Here is a 24,253-nt window from a genome sequence, read left to right on the forward strand (position 1 = left end):
CTCCCTTCACAAGGAAAACAGGAGAAACCAAGCATTGTTCCCCATATCTGCACAGCTCACTTAGGACTGCACAGCCTTTAGGACTTCCAAAGAGGCTTTTTATTTATGCTAATTAGACACAGGGAGTAAGAGTTCATTACATAGAGCTGTTAAATACATGTGTAGCCGTCTTAAACTATTTCTTCAATCCTAAACCTGCCTTGCTTTCTTTTCTTTCCTTTTTCCCCCTTCCTTTATTCCCTGCCTCTACATTTAAAGACTGTCCTGGAATTGTTATTGTTAATGTGTTTTTAACACAAAAGCTATAAAATGCGCATCAGTGAAACTCTTAGTCCCCATTATAATGCAAAGCTTAAATCTTCATCACACGTGTTTTTCATATTTAAAAAACACTTGAATAGTTTACCCTATAAACATTTGGGGGAACTCTGAGAAACAGCAATGGAACACTTCAATTGCATTTCAATTTTTCTTATAAAGGGCTCAGAATATTCTGTTTATGGACTTCATGGCTTTGTTTAATGTATTGTCCGTGTATTTCAGAGCAGGAACAATGGGATAGATCCTGTTTGCACATCATTTCCACTGCGTCACTCTTCCTTGTATACATTCTGAAGAACTCTCACTGAAAATATGTCTACATATTCATACTCTTTGTAAACTTAAGTTTCAAATGGCTAATTTTCATGTGATATCGGAAAGGTTTGTTTGCCTCGCAAGAACTGGTCTCTGCATGCTGTGTAGATTCCCCCCCCCCCTGCAGAGGGTATTGCCCTGAAAGTCAGCATTTTGGGGAATGGCACTCTTTATCAGTTAAGAGCTATGGCCTATTACTTATAAGCACTGTTCTTTTATCTTGGATATACTCATAGCCCAAAAGCAATTTCTTCTCCCTCAAGAACTCATTAAATGTATTCACCAAATTCCCTAAGGTTGGCGAATTTCATGTTCTGTGGATTAAAAATGTAGGAACCAGTCTCCTATGTCAATTGTCTCTCATAGGCAGTGATTTTTGAAGCATTGTGAAATTGATAAATAATTTTAGTGAATTGGGGCCCTGAAGTAACAAAGAATCTGGTCCATGATGTTTAGGGATGAAAACTATAAACTACCACAGGATGAGTGGCTTAGAATAAAAAAAAAAAAAAGTCCATAAACTGACCATATACTGTGTTGTAAGACATTTCATAATCTGGAAGAGGAGTTGAAATGTCTATAAAAAAATAATGAGGATAAAAAATTAATTAAAAAAGAAACTTAAGGTTTGAAAATACTCAAGAGGATTAGTGAAACAGGATTTCCCACATAGATTTCCATCGATATTAAATTATGAGTAATATCTTCCTTACCATTCAGGGCCACGAAGGAATCTGGAAGACAAAAGGGAGGAGAAGGTTACTTAATGTTTAACCCTCTGCTTAGTGTGACTTACATAATAAGTAGGAATGAGCTAACACAGAATTATGCTAACATGTGATCCCCAGTACTAAGTAAGTGCTTTTTAATTTCTGCGTGTAATACAAGACACTTTATATCGGGTCTGATTTCACACTCCTCTATCTCTTCCCCGAGTGAGTTTCCTCAAAGTCACTGCCCTTTGTTGCCAAGGCTCAAAGAAACAGCAAGAGTTAGTAGAAGGAAGGGAACTGCGATTATACGTGATTCTGGGACTTGAGGCCTTACTCCATACAGAGGGACGTGTATGCAGGTGAAAGAAGTGACACCTCGACCACACTTACAAGACACTCTTGTCTTTACTCTCTCTCTCGTGTCGTCCTCTCAACCACACACATAGGTGTGTGCGTGTGCGGTGTGTCTAGGTCGCATCACTGGTTCATTCAGCTTCCTCCTCAGCCTCTGACACTGACTCTTTAGGATTTCCTCATTTCCCCTAAAAATCCTGTTCAGGAGTCACTGTGCACCAATTATCTAAATCCTCTGAATGCCTTTATGTGAACAGGTATGGCTAGCAGAAGTAGGTCATGCTGCAGCCGGAGCAGAGAGAGCGAGACGCCGCTAGGAAAGGCAGCGAGGGGCGGTTGTTCCTCCTGCCCTGAGCCGGGTACCCTGAGTGCCTCACCAGGACTGGAGTTCAAGGTTAGGTAGCCCATGAAAACATAGGCTTGCCCCCTGAGATTGAAGAGTAGATCACGGGTTGGGGACCTGAGGGTCTCCCCTGCGTTAGATACAGAGGCTTCCTTCGGTTCCTTTGTCCAAAAACACACAGGTGGCGGGGACACGTGATAGAGACAGTAACAACCATTTCACAGCTTTCATCCGTTCAGTTATCCAGTCCCAGTTGACACCCCTATTTTCTACAAATGCCCATAACACCAGATCATAAAAATAGGAAGAAAATTATTCACTGAAGTCAGCTAATTAAGTTTGCTCACACAGACGCACACACAAACCAGAACTTGTTTCCCTGAAAACGGAGCCATAAGGCACCGACATGATTAACATGATTTAAGATCCACTGATCAAACATCAGACTGTTTGACGCACACAAGTAACGCAGGCCTTTTGGTGATAACAGTCTCCTGTGTGGATTTCTTCACGCATAAATTTTGTGTTTGAAGACCCAATAAGAAGCTTTTGCCGATACGTAATATTTGCAAACAAAAAAATACAGCAAAGAATTTGGAGATGAGGCTGCCCGTAGTCCTCTTTATTTAAAGGGTAATATTTGATCTCCAAAAAAAGGTAAGGTAGAAATTTGGAACCTTAGAGTCTGAGATTTCAGTACTCTTGGCCCAAAGATTGAGAGTTTGACCCATGATTTCCATTATAGAACCGGGTATCAGAGTAATATAGTTTCATTCCCCTAGGAGCTGTTTTCGGGGTGCCATTTTGAATGAATGTAAGCTTCCTAGAATCATCATATATAACATTTGAAACACTGCAAACTATTTTCCAAGAGAGTGTCATTATTCTCTAACTTAGCATTAGTAAACATTTTCAGGAGAATACCCATGTTAATCAGATCATAGGACAACTGGGCAGACGTTTGACCAGCATCTTTTATATGAAGTTCCAACTAAAATGTTACCATTTAGTAACTTTTGAAATGAACTCCGAGGTAAGCATAATAGGCTAGTTCCTATAAAAAAGGTTATTTTGAGTCATCTTGTACTTTGTGGGTTCTTTCTGAAGTTTTTTCCTAACGGGAATGGTAACAGACATAAATCTAATTAAAAAAAATTACTTTTATTAGGCGATATGTTTGAGAAGAACAAAACCCTCCCATTCAATTAGAAAGCTAGAGTACAGCGATCAATCTTTTTATTATTTGGCTAAAAATTACGGTGTGATAACACATTTTTTAAAACAACAAGACCAGTTTCTTAATGGAAATGCTGATCTAACTTACTGCTCGGTGATAATTAATATCCTCTGGAGTGAATTGGTTCCACAGCGTTTATAGCAACAGCACCGGGGGCGCTGCTCTGCAACACACTGTTTTCTTTATCGGACGTTTAGAAGATGATTTCTGTTACTTCTGCCTGGCTCAGTGCCAGCCACACCCAGCCGCACATGTGGCGTTATGTTTCTGGGCCATCCGACCAAAGGATCTTTGCACAAAGATGAGCATGGATAAAAAGCTGTACTTACTGTGACAGTCTCCCAGGCCATCTGTACTGCCACGTTCTAGGTCCTGTTCAAAAGTCAGTCTTTAAAAAAAAAAAAAAAGGAGCAGGGAGAAGAAAGAAACAAATTCAATAATGCAAGTCCTTACTCCAGAATGAGTCTGAAGTTTCACTACAGAAATGAACACGGTTTGATAAATTGAGTGGCAGGTGCAAAAAAAGAAGTAGATAACGGCTGGGAAATCTGTCTCTGAAGTTTATGGAAACGAGTCTTATGTGACTGTCCGAAGAGAAGCCGGGGTTTAAGCAGCTGATTCCGATATTATTCAGGAAGTGAATTACTTGGCGGATTATTTATATCCTCCTTTTACAGATTCTTTGAGCATTTCTTAAACATTTAAAAAGTTTAAATGTTAACATAATTCTTTATAAATGATATAGAAGTCTGTAAATTAAAAAAAGTCTCTTCCTCTCTCCTTTTGCTTTGACCCCAGCACTGCCTTCCTAGACCTTGATCTATTTCTCTGTGTAGAAATGACCTGTATAACAGAGTGTTCCAAGGAACAGATGGCTGGGGGGCATGTAGCGCCCTTGAGGGGATGGGCCATGGTGGTGGATTGTGCTGAGACCCCCGGAGACCCCGTGGCCCTGTGACTCGAGCTCACTCTTCTTTCAAACCCATTTGGTCACCATTGGGCTGCACAAGGTGTATAACAAGACCAATCTCAATATATCTATTTTGATTTTTTAAAATAATCCCACTGGACTCACTCAGAGGAGTACTGTCCTTTTTTGGGCGGGGGAGCTCCGTGCTGCTTCTCACAGCATCATTGAAACTCTAGTTTGCAACTGCCTTAGAGTTTATTTTATGGACCATTTAGGAAAACTATCTGGAAAGTCACCACCTTGATCGAATCCTTCACCATGTTTGTTTTCCAGTGTTTTTTTCTGTTAAAAATCAAATTCATATTCAAAGGATAAAGATTTTCAGTGGTAGTGAAAGCCAGGATTCATCAGGCCCTGAAGGCTGTTTTCCAAGGAGAGTTCCACATGTTTTGAGCGATGAAATATAGATGTAGATCCTTAGGGGAACAATTTTGGAGTTCACATGTTTACTTAAAAATTATTTTCTTTTTAAGATTTTATTTATTTGTTGAAGAGAGCAACTGAACACAGGCAGGGGGGAGGGAAGGGGTAGAGGGAGAAGCAGACTCCCCACTGAGCAGGGAGCCCGATGCGGGACTCGATCCCAGGACCCTGGGATCATGACCTGAGCCGGAGGCAGATGCTTGACCGACTGAGACACCCAGGCTCCCCGACTTAAAAATGATTTTTAAAAATCAGTCACACCTTGAATATAGAAAGGAGATAGGTCATTTCTTAGCTTTCCTCAGTGTGATTTGTGATCTTTACTCCTTCACCTCAAGGGTTCCCATGAAAAGATACAAAGCTCTAACTCTAGTATGTCAGTATTGCTACTTGTGAAGCTGATCTCATCATGTGTAGTGAGTCAACCCTTTGTACTAGTCAGATTTCCAGGTCAGACTTTAACAACTGTCATGAGCTGTGTTTGTGGGAATACTTTCCCTCAAATTATTCATGTGGTGGCCATCAGATACGCTCTCCTGCCTGTCCAGCTATTCTAAAATGGGAGAGGAGGCTCAGAGTGATGGTGAGACGATTCTTTGCCCTCTTGGATCTGGGGACGTTGAAGGAATGGCTCAGACAGAACTGTGCTGCCATATCGCACCTTCCTCGAGTTGCCGTAACTTGTCAAGGATGTGCATTGGATTTCATTTCCACTAAAGTAAAGACAGGGGGAAAAAACCTTTAATGCCATCTAAGCATTTAAAGCCAGGGTAACAATTTTAAGCACCAACATCACAGGCATGATGGACTGGCCTGATCTAGCTGATCGGCTGGAGAACTGCCAAGAATTGACTGACTCCCTAACGAGTAATCGGGTCATCAGTTCTTCAGTGCAGCAGAATGGTTTATTGGATGCATACACCATCCTTGCAGTACAAATGCATCGCTTAACAAATGCTCTGTGATCTCTTCTCGGACCCGCATGGTCCATTAGAGGAACCAGTTTTGCTGTGGCCGGACAGACCACGGCACTAATCTAATCGGGACCCTATTGCTCCTTCTCTCTGCTGTTCTTACACTGCCACGATCAAGGCATGCACCTTCTTGTCCCTCTCTCCAGGGAATACTTAGAAGCCCACTGTGTTTCTTTTCTCTGTGTTTTTCATCAGTCTGAGGACGGATGATTAAACAATTGGAAATCTGCCACGTGCGATGTCGCCGTGTTCTATGAAATGGGAAAAGGAAGCAGAACGGCTGGCAGTCCCATCGGTGAGGTTTGTGCAGGGGTGTGTGGGAGCATAGCTGGTGGTACGTCTAGAATGCAGAGCAGCCAAAGGCCGTTTTATGCTCTTCTGCAGCTCAGGCTCCTTACCTGCTGCTGGGTGACAGGTGGGCACAGGAACCTCCTTCCTTTACCCACCCGCAGTACGGGTCTCTGGAGGCGATGCAGGTTCTGCGGGAAGAACAGGGCCATGAGCTACCCAGGACTCCATTCTAGGACTTTCTAATGGTCAATGAGGCCAAATACATACTTTTTACACTTCCCGTGTCGTTCGCACCGGCCAAGGGGAAGCTTTATCACACAGGTGGAGAATGCAACATACAGAGAGCTGCTTGCTTTGTCCAGCTGCATGCCCATAATCCTCTTGTCCTCTACTCCGTCATAGCTGCACCTAATGTTATAAGGTAGGATAATACTGTCGTAGTCCCTCTTGAGTCAATTCTCTTTCTTCTGACACCCCCTCCCACCCTGCCTCCCAGCCCACAGGGTGGTACCTTAGTCTGGTCTCACCGAAGGTGAAACAGATCTTCTAAGCTGCCCTCCCCAACCCACGTGTGTGTATCTGTATAAACACACACACTATTCGCAAGGAGAAAATAATGCTTTTTAAGTATTAAAGTATTTTTTACAAACAATATTAAAAGTCACCTAAAAACGCATAAAACTGAAGTCTCCTATCCTCAGATTTTCTCTGAATCAGAAGGATCATAATGACAAATAATGACTAAGAAAGAGCCGAAGAGTCTACATACTTTTCAGGGTTATAAACGCTCATCTCCTCCAGGAAAATGCTGTCATTTAGGAAACCACTGTTTCCTATCCTGGCCAAGAACTTCAAGATGATTCCCTTCTCTGATCCCAGGAAAACCACAGTGTGATTCTGATATGGCCCGGCAGCAGTGTCCACCGCAATTTTGGTCAGGCGGTATCTAAAATGACAGGATCACGGTTTTTATATCTTTGTCGGTCTGTCACTAAAAGGTCCCCTTTTCCACTTCAAACAATTGTGACATAGCTTTCTAGTAATAACCTCAAGAAAAATACATGCATATAGATAATGTTCTCAAGCTGTTCTGGTCCTTTATTTCCACATGCAGAGCATTAGTGTGGCTCCAAGGGGAGGACGGAGGTATGTGTTTGTGGAGGCCAAGTCACATAACAGATAGACAGCCTTAACCATCTGAAACCGCTCAGCAGTGATCCCTTCCATGAGCAGCAAGGAAAGGCTGAGGTCTCCCAGGAAGAGGGTAAGAAATACTACTAACCCAACTCATTTAACATTTCATTTAACACTGAAAAGAAAAGCAACAGCTACCAGTTTTCCGTACTCTGCCTCTGAGGTGCAAAGCCTTGTCAGCAGAATGGCCGATTGGAAAGTTTTCCAAGTGTACGTAGAGGGGCTGAGGAAGTTCTGAAGGATGGGAGAGTGGCATGCGGATGGCTCTATAAATAAATACGACGACGTGCAAGCCAAACAAGTTCCATTTAAAGCCACAGGTGAAGGACAGCGGTCCTTCGATACGTCCTATCAGGCACCATCTTTCTCAGGTATCTCTCAGCTGTTCACCACTCTGTGGATACCCATCTGTGCCAGGCACCTTGGCAGAAGCCAGAAAACACAGACCCTCCTACAAGTTATATACCACAGTTTCCATTTTACAGGCAAGAGCCATTATAGTACTTTTAACATCTTCCCATAAAGTCACCGTTTAAAAATGGTGGTAAAGTTGAATAACATTTTGTTTGATGACTGCCACCAACAAGATGGTGCTTGGGAAAGCCTGTGGAATAGTCTGGAAATAAGCTCTAAAGAAATAAAAGAAGGAGTATTTAATGCCATCACAGATTTCTAATCAACTGTCCCTTCTCTCTGGCCACCCCTTCGGATTACAAATGGTACAGTATGAATCCTTCACGCTAGCGTACTTGTGCAAGTGTTGCTCATCCCTGGTCTGTGTGACAGCTAACGAGCTGGGGACAGGACTTGGATGGAATCTGGAGCATGCTTTGCAACCATATCCAACCAAACAGGTATCCACATCCATCGACTGGTTCTCCTTCACTGCTTCCTGCTTTTGCCCAGAAGACTCTCACCCGGAAGGAGATATTTTTGTTGCCTCTATTTGCTGGCATGGGTCCAATTAGCCTGAAAATATCAGAACTTGTCTCACTGGGAATGTGGTGATGGGGGTTTTGTGGCAGGCACCCAACTGGCCAGCATTTCATAGCTGAATCAATGCCCAGGATAACAGAAGATGTTTGTGGCATTTCAAATCATGATCCACCAATAGGTTCTGTGAACATGAGATGGAGTAGGGAAAAATCCATTTTGGACGTGATTTGCTTAACACCCACCTGACCATTGTCCTCAGGAACCACGGCCTATTGATGACAGAAGGCACAGCCTCATCCATGAGTGGGTGCGTTTTGATGAAGTTCAGGGTATCATCGGGAAACTCATTGGAGGTTGTGTATTTTTCTAAGGACGATGAGCCAGCGCAGCAACCTGGCCTAAAAAGAAACAAAGGGAGGGAGCTTTTTTTCATGCCTTATGGCAAATTTTTTGAACGAACTGCTTCCCTAAGCATCTGTCATGGGGGAGAATATACTGTAGGCTGAAAAGAGGAAGTGGAACGATGCAGAATGCCACCAAATAAAATATGCTTAGATTTTCTCCCGGCCACCTCCTCATTCCGTAGAGAAGCTCCAGCCAGGGCAGTTCAGCCTCAGCCGGCGACAGCCTGGCTTACCCCCAGAAGCACAAACCCCCCAAACAGTGACGGGGCTTAAAACAAGGGAGGAAGTGTGTGCTTTGCCCACGTGCCCCAGGCTCTGCTACCTGTCCTAAAACCCTGCGGGACGTTCTTGAGGCACTTGCTCTGCGGAAGGAGAGAAGGCAGCTGACGTCGGCACAGACATAGTGGCCCGCCCGCCCGCAGGCCAGCAAGACTCACTGTGACCGGCTCTCCTTACCGGGGGGTCCAAGAACATGCGGTTTTGTTTTTATTGTTTTTGTTTGATTTGGGCAGGTGTGAAAAGCCAGCTACACTGAAGATTCTCTCCCGAAAGGTCATTTCTTGGTTTCTGAACAGTGACAGCAAAAAGTCATTTCTACAAGCAATTCCGTGGTTTCAGGAGTCAAGGGACAGCCTAGTAAAGTCGGGTCAGGGAAACACCGACAACAGTCCTGTCCACAGCCCGGCTCTGCCTGCTGGTTCAGGAGAGCACCTCGGACCCTGACAGCAATGGCATGATCTGGCCTCATTTACACACCATTTTATGGCACTAACCAAGCCAGCACTGTGAAAGCATCCTGATGTCAGCCAGAGGAATGAGGAAGCACGTGGAAGGATGGGGAGAAAGTCTGTGTCCTGGCCATAGCCAAGTGACACCATCTTCACACACCAAGGGGAGCATATTCTACAAGTACTCCCTGAAACCTCATTCCTCAATCGTACTTCCTCTTCCTGCTTATCTAGAAAGTAGCTAACATTCCCAGGCAGTGAAGTGACCTTTAGAGGATCTCTCTGAGCTTGCCATAGTGTGCTTTTTGCACCTAGTCTGCTCTCCGTGAGTAACCATATACACACAGTGGATAATTCAGGTGATGGAGGTGGATGAACCACAGAGGTTTTTCCCCCTGGGTAGAGTGGTTCATGTTATCAAAGTCAGTTCAATTAAGTGGACCGGGGGTATTTTGTGTGGGGGTTTGGTGGTTGGAGGAGAGTGCTGCAAACCAAAAAATGAAGATATTTGTTGGGCTTCTTTGCAGAAGCCCACAAATTCAGTGGAGGAAGCTGGACACACAGATGCTTCTATAGAACTTAGATGGCACATGTTATAATGGAAGTGTGCAGTGCGTGCTACATGAGGAGGGCAGGCGCAGGGGCGGGGGAGAGTTTCATCCTGTCCGCGGAGAGAGAATGAATTAGCTGGCTTAGTGCGAAGATTTCCCGGAGGTTACCAGGACCAAGAGGTCTCTGCATTGTCCTGGGACAACAGGTTTTCCATGAAAGTGATTCTGGGGCTCTACATTTTGGTGGAGGGATATGGACTGTTTCTGGATCCACAACAGACTAGAACCTGGTAGAGCAGAGAAGATGTGATGGTCCACTGTGCCCACTGGTCTCTACCTGCCCTTGCCCCAGAGTCCTGGACGCAGCGCCGATCCAGCCTGGTTACAGAATCCAGGGATCACCATGTATATTTCACATTTTATTAGGGTGTAAGGACATGGGTCTCTATAAAAGGGATGGGGAAGCAGGGTGGAGTGGTGGAAATAACCTACTCAGGTCTGTGCACTTGCACAAGACACATTCTGCCTCTCCGAGCCTCCCGTTTTCTCAGATATACGGCAGCGGGGCTGCACTGGATGCTTCCCATCATCCTAGGATTACACTGGATAACCCACAGGGATAGAGGTTAAGTAGAAGACTCGAGTGTTGTCGTTTGAATATAACTATAGGTAACGCCGAGCTCGGGTTAAGGGCATGAAGGCAAATGGCTTCCTAGGGCTTTCTGTTGTTCCAGAATTTGTGTCTCTGGGGCCCCCTGGAAGGCGCCGGTGTGCAGTTCTTTAAGACGTTCACTGTCAGAGGACCAAGCTGCCCACTTCTCGCCGTTCAGAATCACCACATAAATATTTACACATACCTGGGCTTGGGCACGCGTTCATCAGGAACTGGTGTCCAGGTGGAATCTGGAGACTTCTGTTCTTTGAACCTCCCCGTGAAAACATTGGCAATGTCAAGCATGTCGTAGGCACACACTGCTGACCCGGGGATGCTGTAACGTAACGTTTCACACAGCGTTACTCTCAAAACAGTTACGCGTGCAGCTTGGAAAACAGACTCCGAATAACTCTCCTGTTATGGGCATTAGCAATTTAAAGTTTGCACCCTGACCATAAGGGAGCCTAGTATACACAGTGAACATTTCTCTGAATCAAGTTTGCGTCGGTGGCTTTAAAGAAGGGACTGCTTAACAGCAAACTCCCTAGAGAAGAACCTCTTCATGTTGTTACTGCTTTTGGAACTGCATCTGTTTATAACTGGTGGTTTAGAAGGTTCAGAAATTCCGTGAATTTTCACTCACTAACCTTAAAGATAAAATCTTTGGAAAACATTCTGTATCTCTAATATTGGTGTACATTTGAAGTAAAAGTGTCTCACCTGTCCACATATTGCTTCTTTGAATTCGGTTTCTCCAGCCAGGGACCCCGGGAGTGAGAATGTATGTGTGGGGAGAGCATGCTTATTTTCTGTTCGTCACCGCCCATTTTAAGTTTTACTTCCTATTTATTTGCATGAGACGAAACAATGTTAAGTCTCTAAAGCACCAACATTTTGCAAATAAAGTGCTCTATTAAATGCTAAATAATAATAATGGTGGTAATCTCTACCTATAATTACATCCTTCTCTGGTGCTCATGGAAGGACTTGGGGATTTTTTTAATCGGTGGAGAGAAGGCATGAATTATTCATTCATTTGAACCCATGTTTGTTTTTAACTATGGTCATTCCTTGATTTTGATCAAATAAATTGCAGGCACCAGCCAGTCAAGAGTTTTCACCAGGCTTTGAGGTAGTGGCCATTGCATGGGCAGGAGCATCCGGGCCAAGACGGGCACTTTGCAGGGTGGTAACATTACCCAGGGCAGAGAGACTGCTTTAGTCTTGATTTTGCAAACGTTGAAAGGATATGGAAATCGCCTCCTAAGTGATTAGGGGAATTTTCTGCCATCTTTAATTTCATAACACAGTTATTGAAGTATTACTAATAAAGCAAGAATTAGGGAGAAGATTAGAAAGCTTGTTTAAGGTGGCGGGATGAATTTTCAAATATGTAGAATATATATACATTGTGCACAGAATTGGATAGATAACGGCAGTGGTCTCCTTCGGTTTTGGAATCTCAGAGCCCTAGCATTACTCACTAATTTTGTAAAACTCTCTTCACAGCTCCCTTTTCTAAAAGTAACAGGTATATGTATTTACTTTAAATATTATGAGAAATAGGATAAATGTTGAAGTATTTTATGAGGCATCTCATAATAACTAAAGTTACCCTAGAGTTTGATAATCAATCTTCCCCAGGTTAGAATCACTTGTGAAATCCTTTCGTCTTCCTTTCTTTACTCCCTCCCACCTTCCGTTCGTCTTTCCTTCATTCATCCTTTCTTCCCACCTTCTGTTCCTTCAGTGTATATTTACGGAATCCCTAATCTCCAGCAGCAAATGCTCTGTAGTAAAGAACACAGGCCCTCAAGCTGATACACATTGGTGAGACTGGCAGACCTGGCAGAGTAGGGAACGAATGGGCACAGCACATCCAAGAACTCACATTTAGCTCCATCCAGGAAGGCCTGTGGAGCTGGAGGACGAGATGGCCTGACCGTGGGGGGACCTGAGTGCTCTACCAAGGAACTTGGGTTTTATCCCCAGGGCAAAGAGGAGCACCTCAAGGGCTTGAAACAGCCCTTCACGACCAAGTTTGCACGTGTGGAGGATGGGGTGAAAAGGGATGAAACCAGAGACAGACTCTAATTAATAGATGAAAATGGGTATGTGCATTATTACCATTTTCTGATTTTACTGAACAAATAAGGTTTCTGAGACTGCATAAGCAGGTACTAATTGGGGGCTTCCTGAGGACTTTTAAGAAAATACTTTAAATGGAGTATCTATAATATACAAGAATCTACGACTGTATTGTAATTACACAGTAACTCACCCTCAATGCCCCCCTCCCCAAACAAACTAGAAACGTGCTTTGAAATTCCTCTAGGCCCTGCATTCCCATGTACCAAGACAGATTCTTTTAAACAATTCTACATACTTGGATTCCAAAGTGTGAACAGTCACGGCCTGGATTTTTGTATTTTTCTATTCTCAAGTCTAAGAATCCCTGCAGATGGTTAAAGCTCACTTAGATGGAACCGAATACTTCTCGTTGCAATATGGATTCATAGTTTCATGTGTCTTCGATGGAGAGCGCTTGACTCTTGCCCTCCAGATAACTGAGGAACATTAGTGCATCCTTTGGCATGTTCTATTTCAGACTCTCCCTAGTTTGTAAGCATTTCTACGTGCTATCCTCCAGTCTTCCCATGCAGGTGCCTGTCATCTAGACACCCATCAGCTTCTTAAGTCATGATAAAAAGGATGATCCAGACCCTAATGGTGTGTATCCGGAGGAAGACAGTACAGAACATCCCAAGTTCTCCACAGAAATGAGAATGAAGTTCATGTTTTTAGGCTTTATGACCATGCCTGGTTATGCTCATTTTCACACAACAGTGCTAGGACTCTAAGGTTTAAGGTCTGGAAGAACTCATGCCTGCCTTCCTCCTATTTTTTAATCTCTGCACATTTCTGCTGCCCCAGGAACAATTTTTAGTTTGTCATTTGATTACTCAAAGTCTTAGCTTAAATAAACATGAACACAGGAATGAACAGGCTGACAGTATTTCTAGGTACATTGTTTCATGACTTGTAAGTCCTCACTCAAGCCCCTGGAGTCAGTGGTCGTTGGGGTCTAGGTTCCTCGGACAGATAATAACTAGGGTCCCTTAGGTCGGATGCACGATGGACGTGTCAGAATCCTACACACTCTGTAGCCTTTAAATACATTTTCAGTGTTTTCACTTCAAAAGGTAATCGATCCAGTCATAGAAATATTAAAAGTCACACAGAACGTTAGATGACCTTGAGGAGGAAGGAGGCATGTTCTTGAGTTCTAAGGGTGTCTCTTTCATCTCCTGACTACTTGGACCAGGTGACAGAATTGAGTTTAGTTTCCTCAGGTGTAAAAAGAGGGCAACAGTATTCAGTTTCCAGTACTCCTGGAGAGATTTAGAAATAACACATGAGACGTGTTTCCACGCCAGGCATATAAATAGGAAATATTGTTATAATTTATCTAATTACTTGCCCTAAAATCCTAATCTAATAATGCTTATAACTGTTAATTTGTTGATGAAAATGGAGTGTTAAGTGCTTTGCAGCTACATGTAGCGAGCGGCACGTTTTGTTTCAGTTGTGAATCTTGTGCGTCAGGAGAGACCCCCCCCGCCCCCAGCCGCGGGAAAGGGAAGCCCAGAAGGACCGGTGAGGTCAGCGCAGCCAGGGCACGGTTACCTGTTATAAGGTGTGGAAAAGGTGGCCAGCACAACATCACGGCCATTAATATGAATCACGTCTGTGACTGCCTGGAGTATGTTAAAATAAAAATGAGAGTCTCCGGGAACCGAGCAGTTGAGGCGAGCCTTCAGGAAGGACGTCCACTGTTTCTCCAGGACTCTTTGAGACCCTCCCATGTCATTCTTACAAACCTGAGCCACTCTCGGGAAAACTACCTGCCGAGGAAAAACACACCAGGAAAATGAAATGCAGTCAACTTGGCGAGATCTTAGTAGAATTTGCCTTTCTTAGAAAACAAACACAACAAGGTGCTTAATTTAATCCCGTGTTTCTAAAATTAGTAGCAAAAAAAAAAAAAAGGCAGGGGGAGGGAAGACTCATTGGAACAGCATGTTTTGAAAGATAAGGCTGTGGCATTTAATACAGAGCCATAAATCCTTCAGGGGATCAGCTCCCAGCCAGATAAACTCATTTGCATACAGACTGCTTAGCTTTTTATTTCCTCAAACAAAAGCACGCTTTGTATGCACCATCTCTGCCATCCTCACTGGCTGCCTCTGGGCCCTGAATCTCATGCTCCGAATTCCTCTAACCCTGCAAGCCACCCTGGCACTGAATTTGTGCCCTCCAGCTTTGTGACCTTGATCTGCTCTCTGGTAAAGATAACTGAAGTGGACATCCCGTAGGTGTTCTACTGTTTTTTGCAATAAAGACAATCAAGACTCTCTGTGTGCTTAAAGGTGCTGGGTATTTACTCTCCTTCTGTGGAACAACTCCATTAAAAGGAAAAAAAATGATGAGTATACCTGGAAACCACCTCTCAAGATACTTGAGACTCAGTGTGAAATCAGCCAAACATCTGTCGATTACATTTTCAGTAGAAATATTTCAGAGGTTCCCCGTGATCTGGGACTGTTCTGAAAAAGGCTCACAGCACTCTGAGGCAGGACTATGTCCATTGCCACCAGTCTTTGGCATAGTCTTCTCTAAATGATGACCTTGGGATTAGATTTCAGGCCCTTCTTTCAAGGTCATTCACAACATTGGTCTGAGTGAGACTTCTATCCGCCTTACCTTTCCCATGGTGTTGTACTCCACTGCTATTTCCCTGAAGAAGAAGTAGATGTAGTCTCCATAATCCACTGCTTGGACAAAGTATGGTTCTGTGGGCAAATGGCATTTTAATTGGGGACATGTCACACAGATTTAAAAGAACTTCAAATCAGTGGCAACCAGAGACATGATATTAATTAAAAGTGTAGGGCCATTAGACATGGGGTTAACACGAACCATTTCTGATGACCACACGTGCAAGTGCTGGTGATTCCAGAAGGCACTTGAGCCTACAAATTCTATCTTTCAGAAGTGGTGGCAATGAACAATGAAGAATAAATGAATTTTCGTATGTCTCTAATTTTATTTTCCACAATGGAATGCCTGTATTGCAGAAAGGATTTTGTACATATCTCCTTGTGAACCCTGACTCGTTCATGGTTGTGAATAGCTCTTTTCCTGCTCCCCACCACCTCCAGTCCCGTTCCCTTCCATGAATGAAACATTCCGTTCTTTTCACGTTAGACTCTGAAACGACAGCTCAAGGCAGGAAAGATGAATGTACTGTATTCTTTTGTAGTGGCACTGGTCGTTGTGTTAATACTCCAGAAACGCATGGGAAGTGAAAGGGGGAGGTAAAGAAATCAGTTTGGGCAAAAGATGCCGCTGCAACCTTCCTGTCTGTCAGAAGCCATTACTAACATGAAACTACGGTCTGGTCTGTCCAGGCTCTAAATCTCCCTCAAGCTACGTATCTCCCCCTCACACCCTCCTCCTCTTAATTATTTGTTCACCTTTTAACCATTTGGAATCATGCTTGACGGTCCGTAGGGTTGGGCTGTCTCCAAGGCTCCGGTAAATGACTGCATCGATGGCAAGGAAGTCAGTCACTGTGGCTGAGTATAGTTTCCCATCTTAGAAGAAAAAGAAAAGAGGTGAACGGGGTGGGAGCAAGGCAGTGGGCATGGGGGAGTAATAGAGACATCCCCCGGACTGCTTTCCAACATCAGGCAAATGAGATAGGACAACTGGGAAAAACCCAAGAGTCGCTGGGAAAATACTTGGCCCACATTCCTAACCATTTTAAATTAGGATCTTGAGAGATGAAACATTTTTTCATTTTTAAATTGCATGGCAATTTCTAAGCAGCAGCAGCTCAGGGAAGAGGGCAAATGAAAAATGTTGTTTGCTTCACTTGATTAGATGGACCTTGGCTGGAATCTCAAGGCCAAGGCCCCTCGGATACTGCTAATGCCACCATGCCGAGGCAAACTGGATTAGGTGGGGGCCCAGGGAGAGCTAGAAGCTGACCGTATCACCAGAAATTGTAAGTGTGAGAAGTGATGGGAGTCCTTAGCCCCAGCAGGTGAGGGGAGTCAGAGAAAGGGGTTTCAGAAGCAAAAAGAAGTTGACTAAATTGCTCCTTTGATCATGGGACTCACTGCTTCTCTTTACTTCAGTCATGAGAGCCACTGAACCCTGCCCGTGGAGCTTCAAGAAAAGATACTTGCTTCAGTATTTCAAAGTCCTAAGCCGAAAACATTCTGACATTGGAGACACCAGAGCAAGGAAAAAAGGGGAAGGGGTGACCCCATTGAGCCTGGCCTTCGTTTGAGATTCATGCCTTTTGGGAGATGCACTTTAGGGTCCATCTAAGGCAGAAGAGCATGAAGAAGGCTGAAGATTAATCCCTAATGCTTTTGGCTCTTTTCCTGGATTAATAAACATCCTGTGTGTACAAATAATCCAATAGGATCTTCTGGAATAGTAAAATCTACGCAGTATGTGAAACAGAAACAATAATTACATTCAAAATAAAAAAAGTACTTCCTTGGTTCGTTTTTAGTGGATACGTTCATCAGTTTTATGTCCAAGTGGCTTATATACACTACAGAACCATTTCAGCTCTTCCACTGGCAGGATAAGCATCATGGTTTTTTTAGGAAAGTTTATCCCAATAGATCTAAGCAAAGTTCTCGATGTCTCCTTTTGGCCTAAAAATAACTGAAATTTGCTGAGGTTCAAGTTAGAGCTGTCTTGACATCTGCATTATTAACAGCCATCTATCAATAAATGTTGACTGGTTAGATTGGAACCACAGATGGCAAACCTAGCTATTGATAAACACATGTCTACAAAAATCACAGCTTTTCTTAAAGAATCAACCAGAGCCCCAGGTCATGCAGTTATGCCATGTAGTGGGGGGCAGTGGGAGGGCAGCGTGTGTCTGTGTGCATGTGTGTATTTTCCATCTGCTTCCCGTTATGCTTTTAGTTTTGCATTCAACATTGGGTATCTCACCAGAACTTTTACTTATAAGACAGAGCACTATTCTGCTACTCTTGCTAAGATGACAACCATTTTAGTTGCAACAAGGATCTTCTATTAATAAGGGCTGAGCTTTTATGAGATTTCTAACTCTCCAAGTATACCTGTCGGGGGAGGAGGAGGGGTATTCAGAGTATTGCCTCACGGGCCTTGCTCGGTGGAGCTCCTGGAAGGTTCCTGGAAGGTTGGCGGCCTGAGCCACTACTCTGACGCGCCCCCCCCCCCCTTTAGTTGACAGTTAACTTTTCCACGGTGGCCCACATCCTCCATGGTACCAGCAGGTTCAAGTGTCAGGAAGGTGCTGTAGCGTAAGTTACACACTCAGGTACTCTTTGCTCTGGCCTTGCTCCTGCTCATGCTGACTGACAGGTTTACACGACTGTTTTTTACAAAGCCGAGCATCCCCCTGATACCGCGCTCTAATGTCGGGGGAGAGCCTGAGGAACCCTTCTTGGCACAAGCCATCTCCACTCTGGGACTCTAGATTGAGGCTCACAAATGCATGGTACTGAGGATGGGGTTCAAGGAGCTAAGCTTGTTTCATAATCAAAACTCTAAAGTTCCTCATCGAGCTGGGATGTGCCAGTTTTGAGCTGTTGTGATGGAAATTATAGCTAACTGCTTTATTACATGCTATAACAATCATTATTATACCAACACTTCTCTCCACACCCACCTCCACACAGCTGGCAATGAATTCCTAAATAAATTCCTAATTAAAACGCACGCGCGTGCACACACACACACTCACACACTCACACACTCATATACACGAGAATCCCAATCTGAAGATGATGGCTTAGTTGCTGCTGCTTTCTATCCTTGGCAGGGAAAGGAAAGGGAGAGGATGAGGAGTATGCATCACCCTAAGCTGATCCGCATCCCCCCATCCCCCTATTATCTTTCCATCAGAGAGAAGCACGCACCCTAATCAGGTCAATGATATTTGAGGTGTCTGCTGGAAACTTGTGGGCAGGTGGCCTCCCTGCTTGGAGATCTTCCTGCAGCTTTACCTTGTCTCCTCCCTTTCCCCTTCTAGATGTGGACAAGAACACACGTAGTCCTAACTGGAGCTGGCGGCCACCCCGTGTTTGTGAGAGCCGCCCATCCCTCTCTGACAAAGAGTTGAAAGAGAGCAGAGAAGTGAAAAGGCCCTGTGTCCCAGATGACGCTACTGAGCCATTGAATCCTCCCAGCCCCAAAGTCAGTCCTACCTTGAGTAATCAATCTACACTGGCAGTTCGAGGCAGGATCTTTGATGATGTGAACCCAAACATGCCCTAAACAACGTGTTGCACATTCAGTGCAAAGCTGCGATCCCTTTTCTAAGGCAGACGGGCCCGGGGAAGGGTGGTGGAGACTCCTTGTATGAAGCAGAAGTACAATTTCTATGTGAATTTCAGACGGAAGAGGCATTGTTAATTATGGTATTCACCAGAGAATCAAAGTACAGCTGTGACTTGGGGAATCCTCCAGAGCAGATTCACAGCAACAGGTGTGAGAGGGCAAATGCAACGAGAAGAAATCAGGTGGTTTACCTGCAAACAGTGCAACGTTGGCGTGTTTGGCATCGTATGGGCATCTGGCCATTCCACTAAATTCATCCCCAGAAGGTTCCAGAGTATCCATCTAAATGAAATAATGGGACTTCATTAGGAACAATAACAACCAACAGTAGTCATAGCAACTAATATTTATAAAGCACTTAACGTGCTAAGTAATTCATATGCATAGTGCAAAGCATCCTCAAATACCCTCTGAGATATGTCTCTTGGTTTCAGATGAGGAAACTGAGCTTTGGAGAAATGAACTCACTTGTCCGAGGTTCTACAGCTAGGAGAGTCTGAGATTCAGTCATGTTTCCTTGACTCTTAACCGTTATAGTAAATAGATTCCCATATCCTTTTGGAACAGCCTAGAAATAAGCGTCTTTTCTTTGGAAAAGGAATTTTTAAGGCGATCACTGGGAAAACTTCCTCTCTTCCTCCCCCACTGCCTCTGAATTAAATGTTGAGTCATAAACTCTGTAGAGAATGATCTCAGGCTTTGGTTTTTGTTTTGCCTGAGGAGCCCTGCCTTTGTGGGTTAAATCCCAGTAGAAGACACTGGAATTCTTCCTGTGGCTAGCTGGCAGAAGAGTGTGGTGTCAGGAGAGGTGCAGAAACACTGATGCAAGCAGAGCTCAGGTGGCCTTTTGCACCAACTTCAGAAACCTGTCCCAGCCTCCAATCATGTAGATCAGATGGAAAGGTCCAGAAGGTGAGGGGCTCACACAAGTCAAAGGCAGTCAGCAGTGGGGCTGCCATTTGACATCCACATGTGTGCTCACCCTGTGCCTTGTTCCTGCATGCTGGAGGTTATAACTGGCCTGTCAGGGAGGTTTGTTTGGCCATCTTAGTATGGAAAGAAAGAAGGAGGGGAGGGAGAGAGAATGAAAAGAAAAAAGAAAAACAGCTCTATTTTAAAATAAGGAGATTGTAAATGAAACCTGATTTCTTATTTTTGAGCAAGTGGAAAAGTCAATTCAAGCCTTTTTTTACCCAAGTGGCAGCAACCAGCTGTAAGCGAAATAATGACCACCCTGCTATTTTCTTCAAACAAGCATATGGTCTCCAGGACCGAGGCCTCTTTACCCACAAAGTATACGTATACCCTGCTTAGCTTACTCCTGCAAGTTACCCACCTAGCTTCACAGGATTTGTGGGTGTGCTAAAGCCTTGCTAGTGAGGTAAAGCCTCACCAAAGTCTGTTTCCCTTTCCTCCACTTCACACTAAACTACATTTCCCACCCTGCCCTGCAGTTAGGTGTGATCACGGAAGGAGCTCTGGCCCACGGAATGGGGGTGGAAGGGTATGTCCCACCTCTAGGTCTTGCCTCTGCAGTGTCCTCCACTCTTGCTCTCTCTATCTTCCGCCCCGCTAGATACAAAGGATCCAGTCCAGAATCCCAAGATCCTAGGAGACGGCAGAGGTAGGAGCAGGATGAAGCCGTCTGCATAACCTAGTGGAGCAGACGCTCTGTCACTGACCTGCACTCAACTGTGATGTGAGCAGGAACGACACTTCTCTTGGCCAGCCCCTAACGTTAGTCAGAGGTTGGCCTACCTTGACCAGTGATTCGGTGGTTTCTGCCTTCTACCGTGTGGTCTTTTTCCTTACACCATGGGATCTCCCTAGCATTTACAGCTCAGTACCAGAGTCCATAAAATTATCTCCTCCACGTCATTAATGTTTTTATAACCCTCTGTGGTTCAGTCTTCTTTTTGTGGTTTGAGGGTATCTTGTTTATAACTGGTAGTTGCCTGGTTTGACTATAGATACGAAACTGGAAGAAGAGAAGCCTGAGACAGCCCTGCGGCCCAGGGAGGATCCACTGAAAAGGACGGAGTCAGGGCCCTTAAATCAAGCTGTTTGGAGTCGTTGTGCAGGAGGAGTGAGGCGCTTACTGAGTGGCTGGTAGTGTTGTCCAGTCGTGTTTTTTGCCCTCAACCCCCAAGAAACGGTTTCAGGGATATGACAGAACTTCTGTAACTGCTTCGAGATAGCTCCTATTGAAGCCCATCCTATCGGTTCAAACTTGTTGAGAATCCCAATAGCATTGTATTAAAAACATGTATTTTTAGGGGAAAGATGTTCAGGTGAGACATCCTTTAAATGCACTCTTCTCCCCTCAGCATACTTTTATGAAAGGTTTTTTTTTTTTTTAATATATATTTTATCCCAATAAGAGCATCGTGTTGAATTGTCACAGACTTTGTGGTCTATGGGTCTGGCAAGTATCCAAAAATAATGCTTAGTACACAGTGATGCAGTGGAAATGCCTTTATCCCCAGCAGTGCATGCTGTAATCTTGGCAATGGGGAGACAATATACAAGGGGGGATTTATGTTATTAAATGTACCTACTTCTAAAAAAAAAAAAAGAACCGTAGCTATAGCAAGTCAAAGGCAAGAAGCAGTGAAGTATTAATGTTTCGGTTTGTGATTCTGGAAAGGTCCGGAGACAAAACAATGCCATGGGGAAATCCTCTTTCCATGAAGTTAGAACTAATCCTTGTGGTAGTCTCCAAATCTCAGACTTAACAGCAGCCCCTGGAAATTAAATCACCAGAGGGTACAGGTAATTATACTAAGAACCAGCCTGACTTTTTGCACAAGTTCAAGAGGTTTAGAGAGAGCAGGAGGGAAAAGACATGGAGTGTAGTTTTAGATTTATAGTGGGTGGCCTACGGAATTCTTCCCCAGGTAATCTTATTTGGGGCTCTAATCTTTCTATTACATTCAGCTTGCTTCTGTTTTAAAACTGTGTAAATTGGGTCATGGTGCAGAGGTAGAGACCAAAAATTTGTCACCCTCCTGCTTCAAGTTAGTATAATCAACTTGATGCTTCTGCACTAAGAGACTTGGGTTTTTTTGGGGGGGGGGGAGTGGGGGAAGACTGGTCATTGTTTTTGCTTTGAACCTATAGTCCTGATCTGTTCATAAAAAGCCCTTAAGAGAGACTGTCCATTCTTCCTGCAGCCAATTACATTCTTGTCTCACATCATCCACAAAGTCCTGCTCTGCCCGGAGTCTGGAAACCCACTTCTCTGAGCACTGCCCAGGCAGACATACAGGACTGTGTGGGAAGAGCATCCCGTGTGTGGTTTCTGAGAGGCCCAGGCTCCCGAACGGGTCTCTGCAGGTGTGGCTGGAACAAGCGAGAGGTCACAGTCTCACCACACAGGTGAGGCGTCCCGGGGAATGGAACACGTGTGGGAAGAATGAGCTAGACCACCCCCCCAGCCTGTGTATCACAGTGCCAAGAAAACCTGTTGTTTGTCATAAAAGATAGCTTTCCAGCTAGGGAATTGGTTGGGAATTGTGAAAAGCATTAATCTTAATGAGTCCTAAACAATGACAAACAGGGATGGAATATTAAGTGGGAGAATTAGAGTCAAAACATCAGCTGTACGCTGTCACTGGCGAGAGGAAATGTTTGGCCCGACTGCCTGCTACAGACCGAATAGATCCTGTCATTATTAAGAAGTTTGCTATTGGGACGCCTGGGTGGCTCAGTCAGTTAAGCGGCTGCCTTCGGCCCGGGTCATGATCCCAGGGTTCTGGGATCAAGTCCCACATCGGGCCCCTTGCTCAGCAGGGAGCCTACTTCTCCCTCTCTCTCTCTGCTTGTGTTCTCTCTGTCAAATAAATAAAAAAAAAAATCTTAAAAAAAAAAAGTTTGCTATTTTAGGATAGTGTTTTTTACATTAATTTAGATTTTGAAAAGTACTGCATTAAAAATATCACTGACCTTACCTTGATACTGAATGTTTTTGGTGCACCCCTTACATTTTGTGCCTGGGGCGCATGCCTCCCTTGCCTCACCCTAATCCAGGCCCTGCTGGGGCCCACTTCTAAGTGTCAGATAGAAGATGAGCATGAGGGTAAGACAGCCGGCCCCCACGAGCCCCAGCGCTCTTCTGCTCTTACTCCCCGTCCCAGATGCTGGCAGCTCCATCCATCCCCTTTCCCAAGAGAGCCTTGCAGTCATTCTCAACCCCTCCCTCTCCTTATCCTGGGCTGCTTATCAGTTCTTTTTTTTTTTTTTTAAAGTTTTTTTTTATTTTTTATTTATTTACCCTTCAGAGAGATAGAGCAGCAGAGGGAGAGGGAGAAGCAGACTCCCCGCAGAGCAGGGAGCCCGACGCGGGGCTGGATCCCAGGACCCTGGGATCATGACCTAAGCCGAAGGCAGTCGCTTAACCGCCTGAGCCACCCAGGCGCCCCTGCTTATCAGTTCTTAAATCCTACTAGTTTTTCCCGAATCTGTTCCCCTCCCTTCGTCCCCATCCCCCCCTACCTCTCCAGCCTCTACTCAGTTATTGTCACTTCAGGGTTCAGCACTCAGACCCAAAGGAAGTTTCTCAAGCTCGACAGACTGTTTCTTACTCAGTGCCTTTGTTCATGCCGTTCCCTCTGCCTGCCATACCCTTCTCTCTTCCTTCGGCTAACGTCTACTTCTTTAAAACAAAGGTTAGGCTTCTCACCCACTGTGTACCCCACATAAATGAGTGGAGCACCTGTTGGGAGGCACTGGGTCAGGTCGTGGACAGTCACAGAGCTTGAGGGTGTCTCCTGGACTGGGGGCATTCATGTTCCCTATGTGAGAACAGCAGCGGGGAGCATCTGAAGAGAGGGGTCATCTACTTCCTTCTAGAAGCCTTCTCCGATTCCTCACCTCTGGCTAAGCTTAGCGCCTTTCTGCTGTGCTTCCGTAATGCTCCGCATTGAGTCGCCGTGGTAGCGGCCCATGGAATGATATTTCTCTTCTCCCTGTCTGGCTTCCCTAAGGATGGAGGCCTCCTCTTTGGCCTTACAGCCTCAGTGCCTGGCCATGTGAGAAACGCAGTACGTGTTTGCAGAAAGAAGGGCTGTGGCAGAAAGAACGGGCAAGGGGAGCTGACAGATGTGAAGCCAAGACCTTAGCTCGTGGCCACCTCTGCTCCTGCTGCTTCAACAGCACCTGTCCGCTGCTCAGAACTAATTTGATTTGTTAATGCTCCCTTGCATGAAGGCCACAGTGGGTAAGGCCACCGTCAGGTAAGCTGAGTGCTAAATGGAATTAAATTTCTGCGGTCTTAGAAATCTCTCCTGGAAGAAAGTCCACAGTTTCCAGTGGCATGCTTTTGAGATACCTCTTAAAATAGGAATCACTCACAACCTAAGTGTGTTTTTGTGCTGAGAGGAGATGGTGGGGTGGGAGGGAGAAAGAGGAAGGGAGGGAGGGGAAAT

The 24,253-nt window shown here is 44.7% G+C and overlaps 1 protein-coding gene across 2 annotated transcripts in view; it reads right to left on the minus strand.

Moving 5' to 3' along the window:
- Positions 1-24,253, minus strand: part of SEMA6A (semaphorin 6A) — a 122,920-nt gene that overhangs the window by 25,709 nt on the left and 72,958 nt on the right. The window contains exons 7-18 of one of the 2 annotated variants that reach the window (XM_044916699.1): positions 19,019-19,109; positions 15,947-16,066; positions 15,174-15,262; positions 14,097-14,314; positions 10,612-10,743; positions 8,314-8,469; positions 6,711-6,887; positions 6,209-6,349; positions 6,049-6,129; positions 3,613-3,671; positions 1,350-1,370; positions 1,163-1,213 (exon numbers count right to left, since the gene is read on the minus strand). In XM_044916699.1, the coding sequence (XP_044772634.1) occupies positions 1,163-1,213; positions 1,350-1,370; positions 3,613-3,671; positions 6,049-6,129; positions 6,209-6,349; positions 6,711-6,887; positions 8,314-8,469; positions 10,612-10,743; positions 14,097-14,314; positions 15,174-15,262; positions 15,947-16,066; positions 19,019-19,109 (1,336 nt within the window). The remainder of the gene's footprint in view (positions 1-1,162; positions 1,214-1,349; positions 1,371-3,612; positions 3,672-6,048; positions 6,130-6,208; positions 6,350-6,710; positions 6,888-8,313; positions 8,470-10,611; positions 10,744-14,096; positions 14,315-15,173; positions 15,263-15,946; positions 16,067-19,018; positions 19,110-24,253) is intronic. The other variant, XM_021701770.1, reaches the window with a different exon arrangement.

The sequence above is a fragment of the Neomonachus schauinslandi genome, chromosome 7 (genome assembly GCF_002201575.2).
Source record: "Neomonachus schauinslandi chromosome 7, ASM220157v2, whole genome shotgun sequence".
Lineage (NCBI taxonomy): Eukaryota > Metazoa > Chordata > Mammalia > Carnivora > Phocidae > Neomonachus > Neomonachus schauinslandi.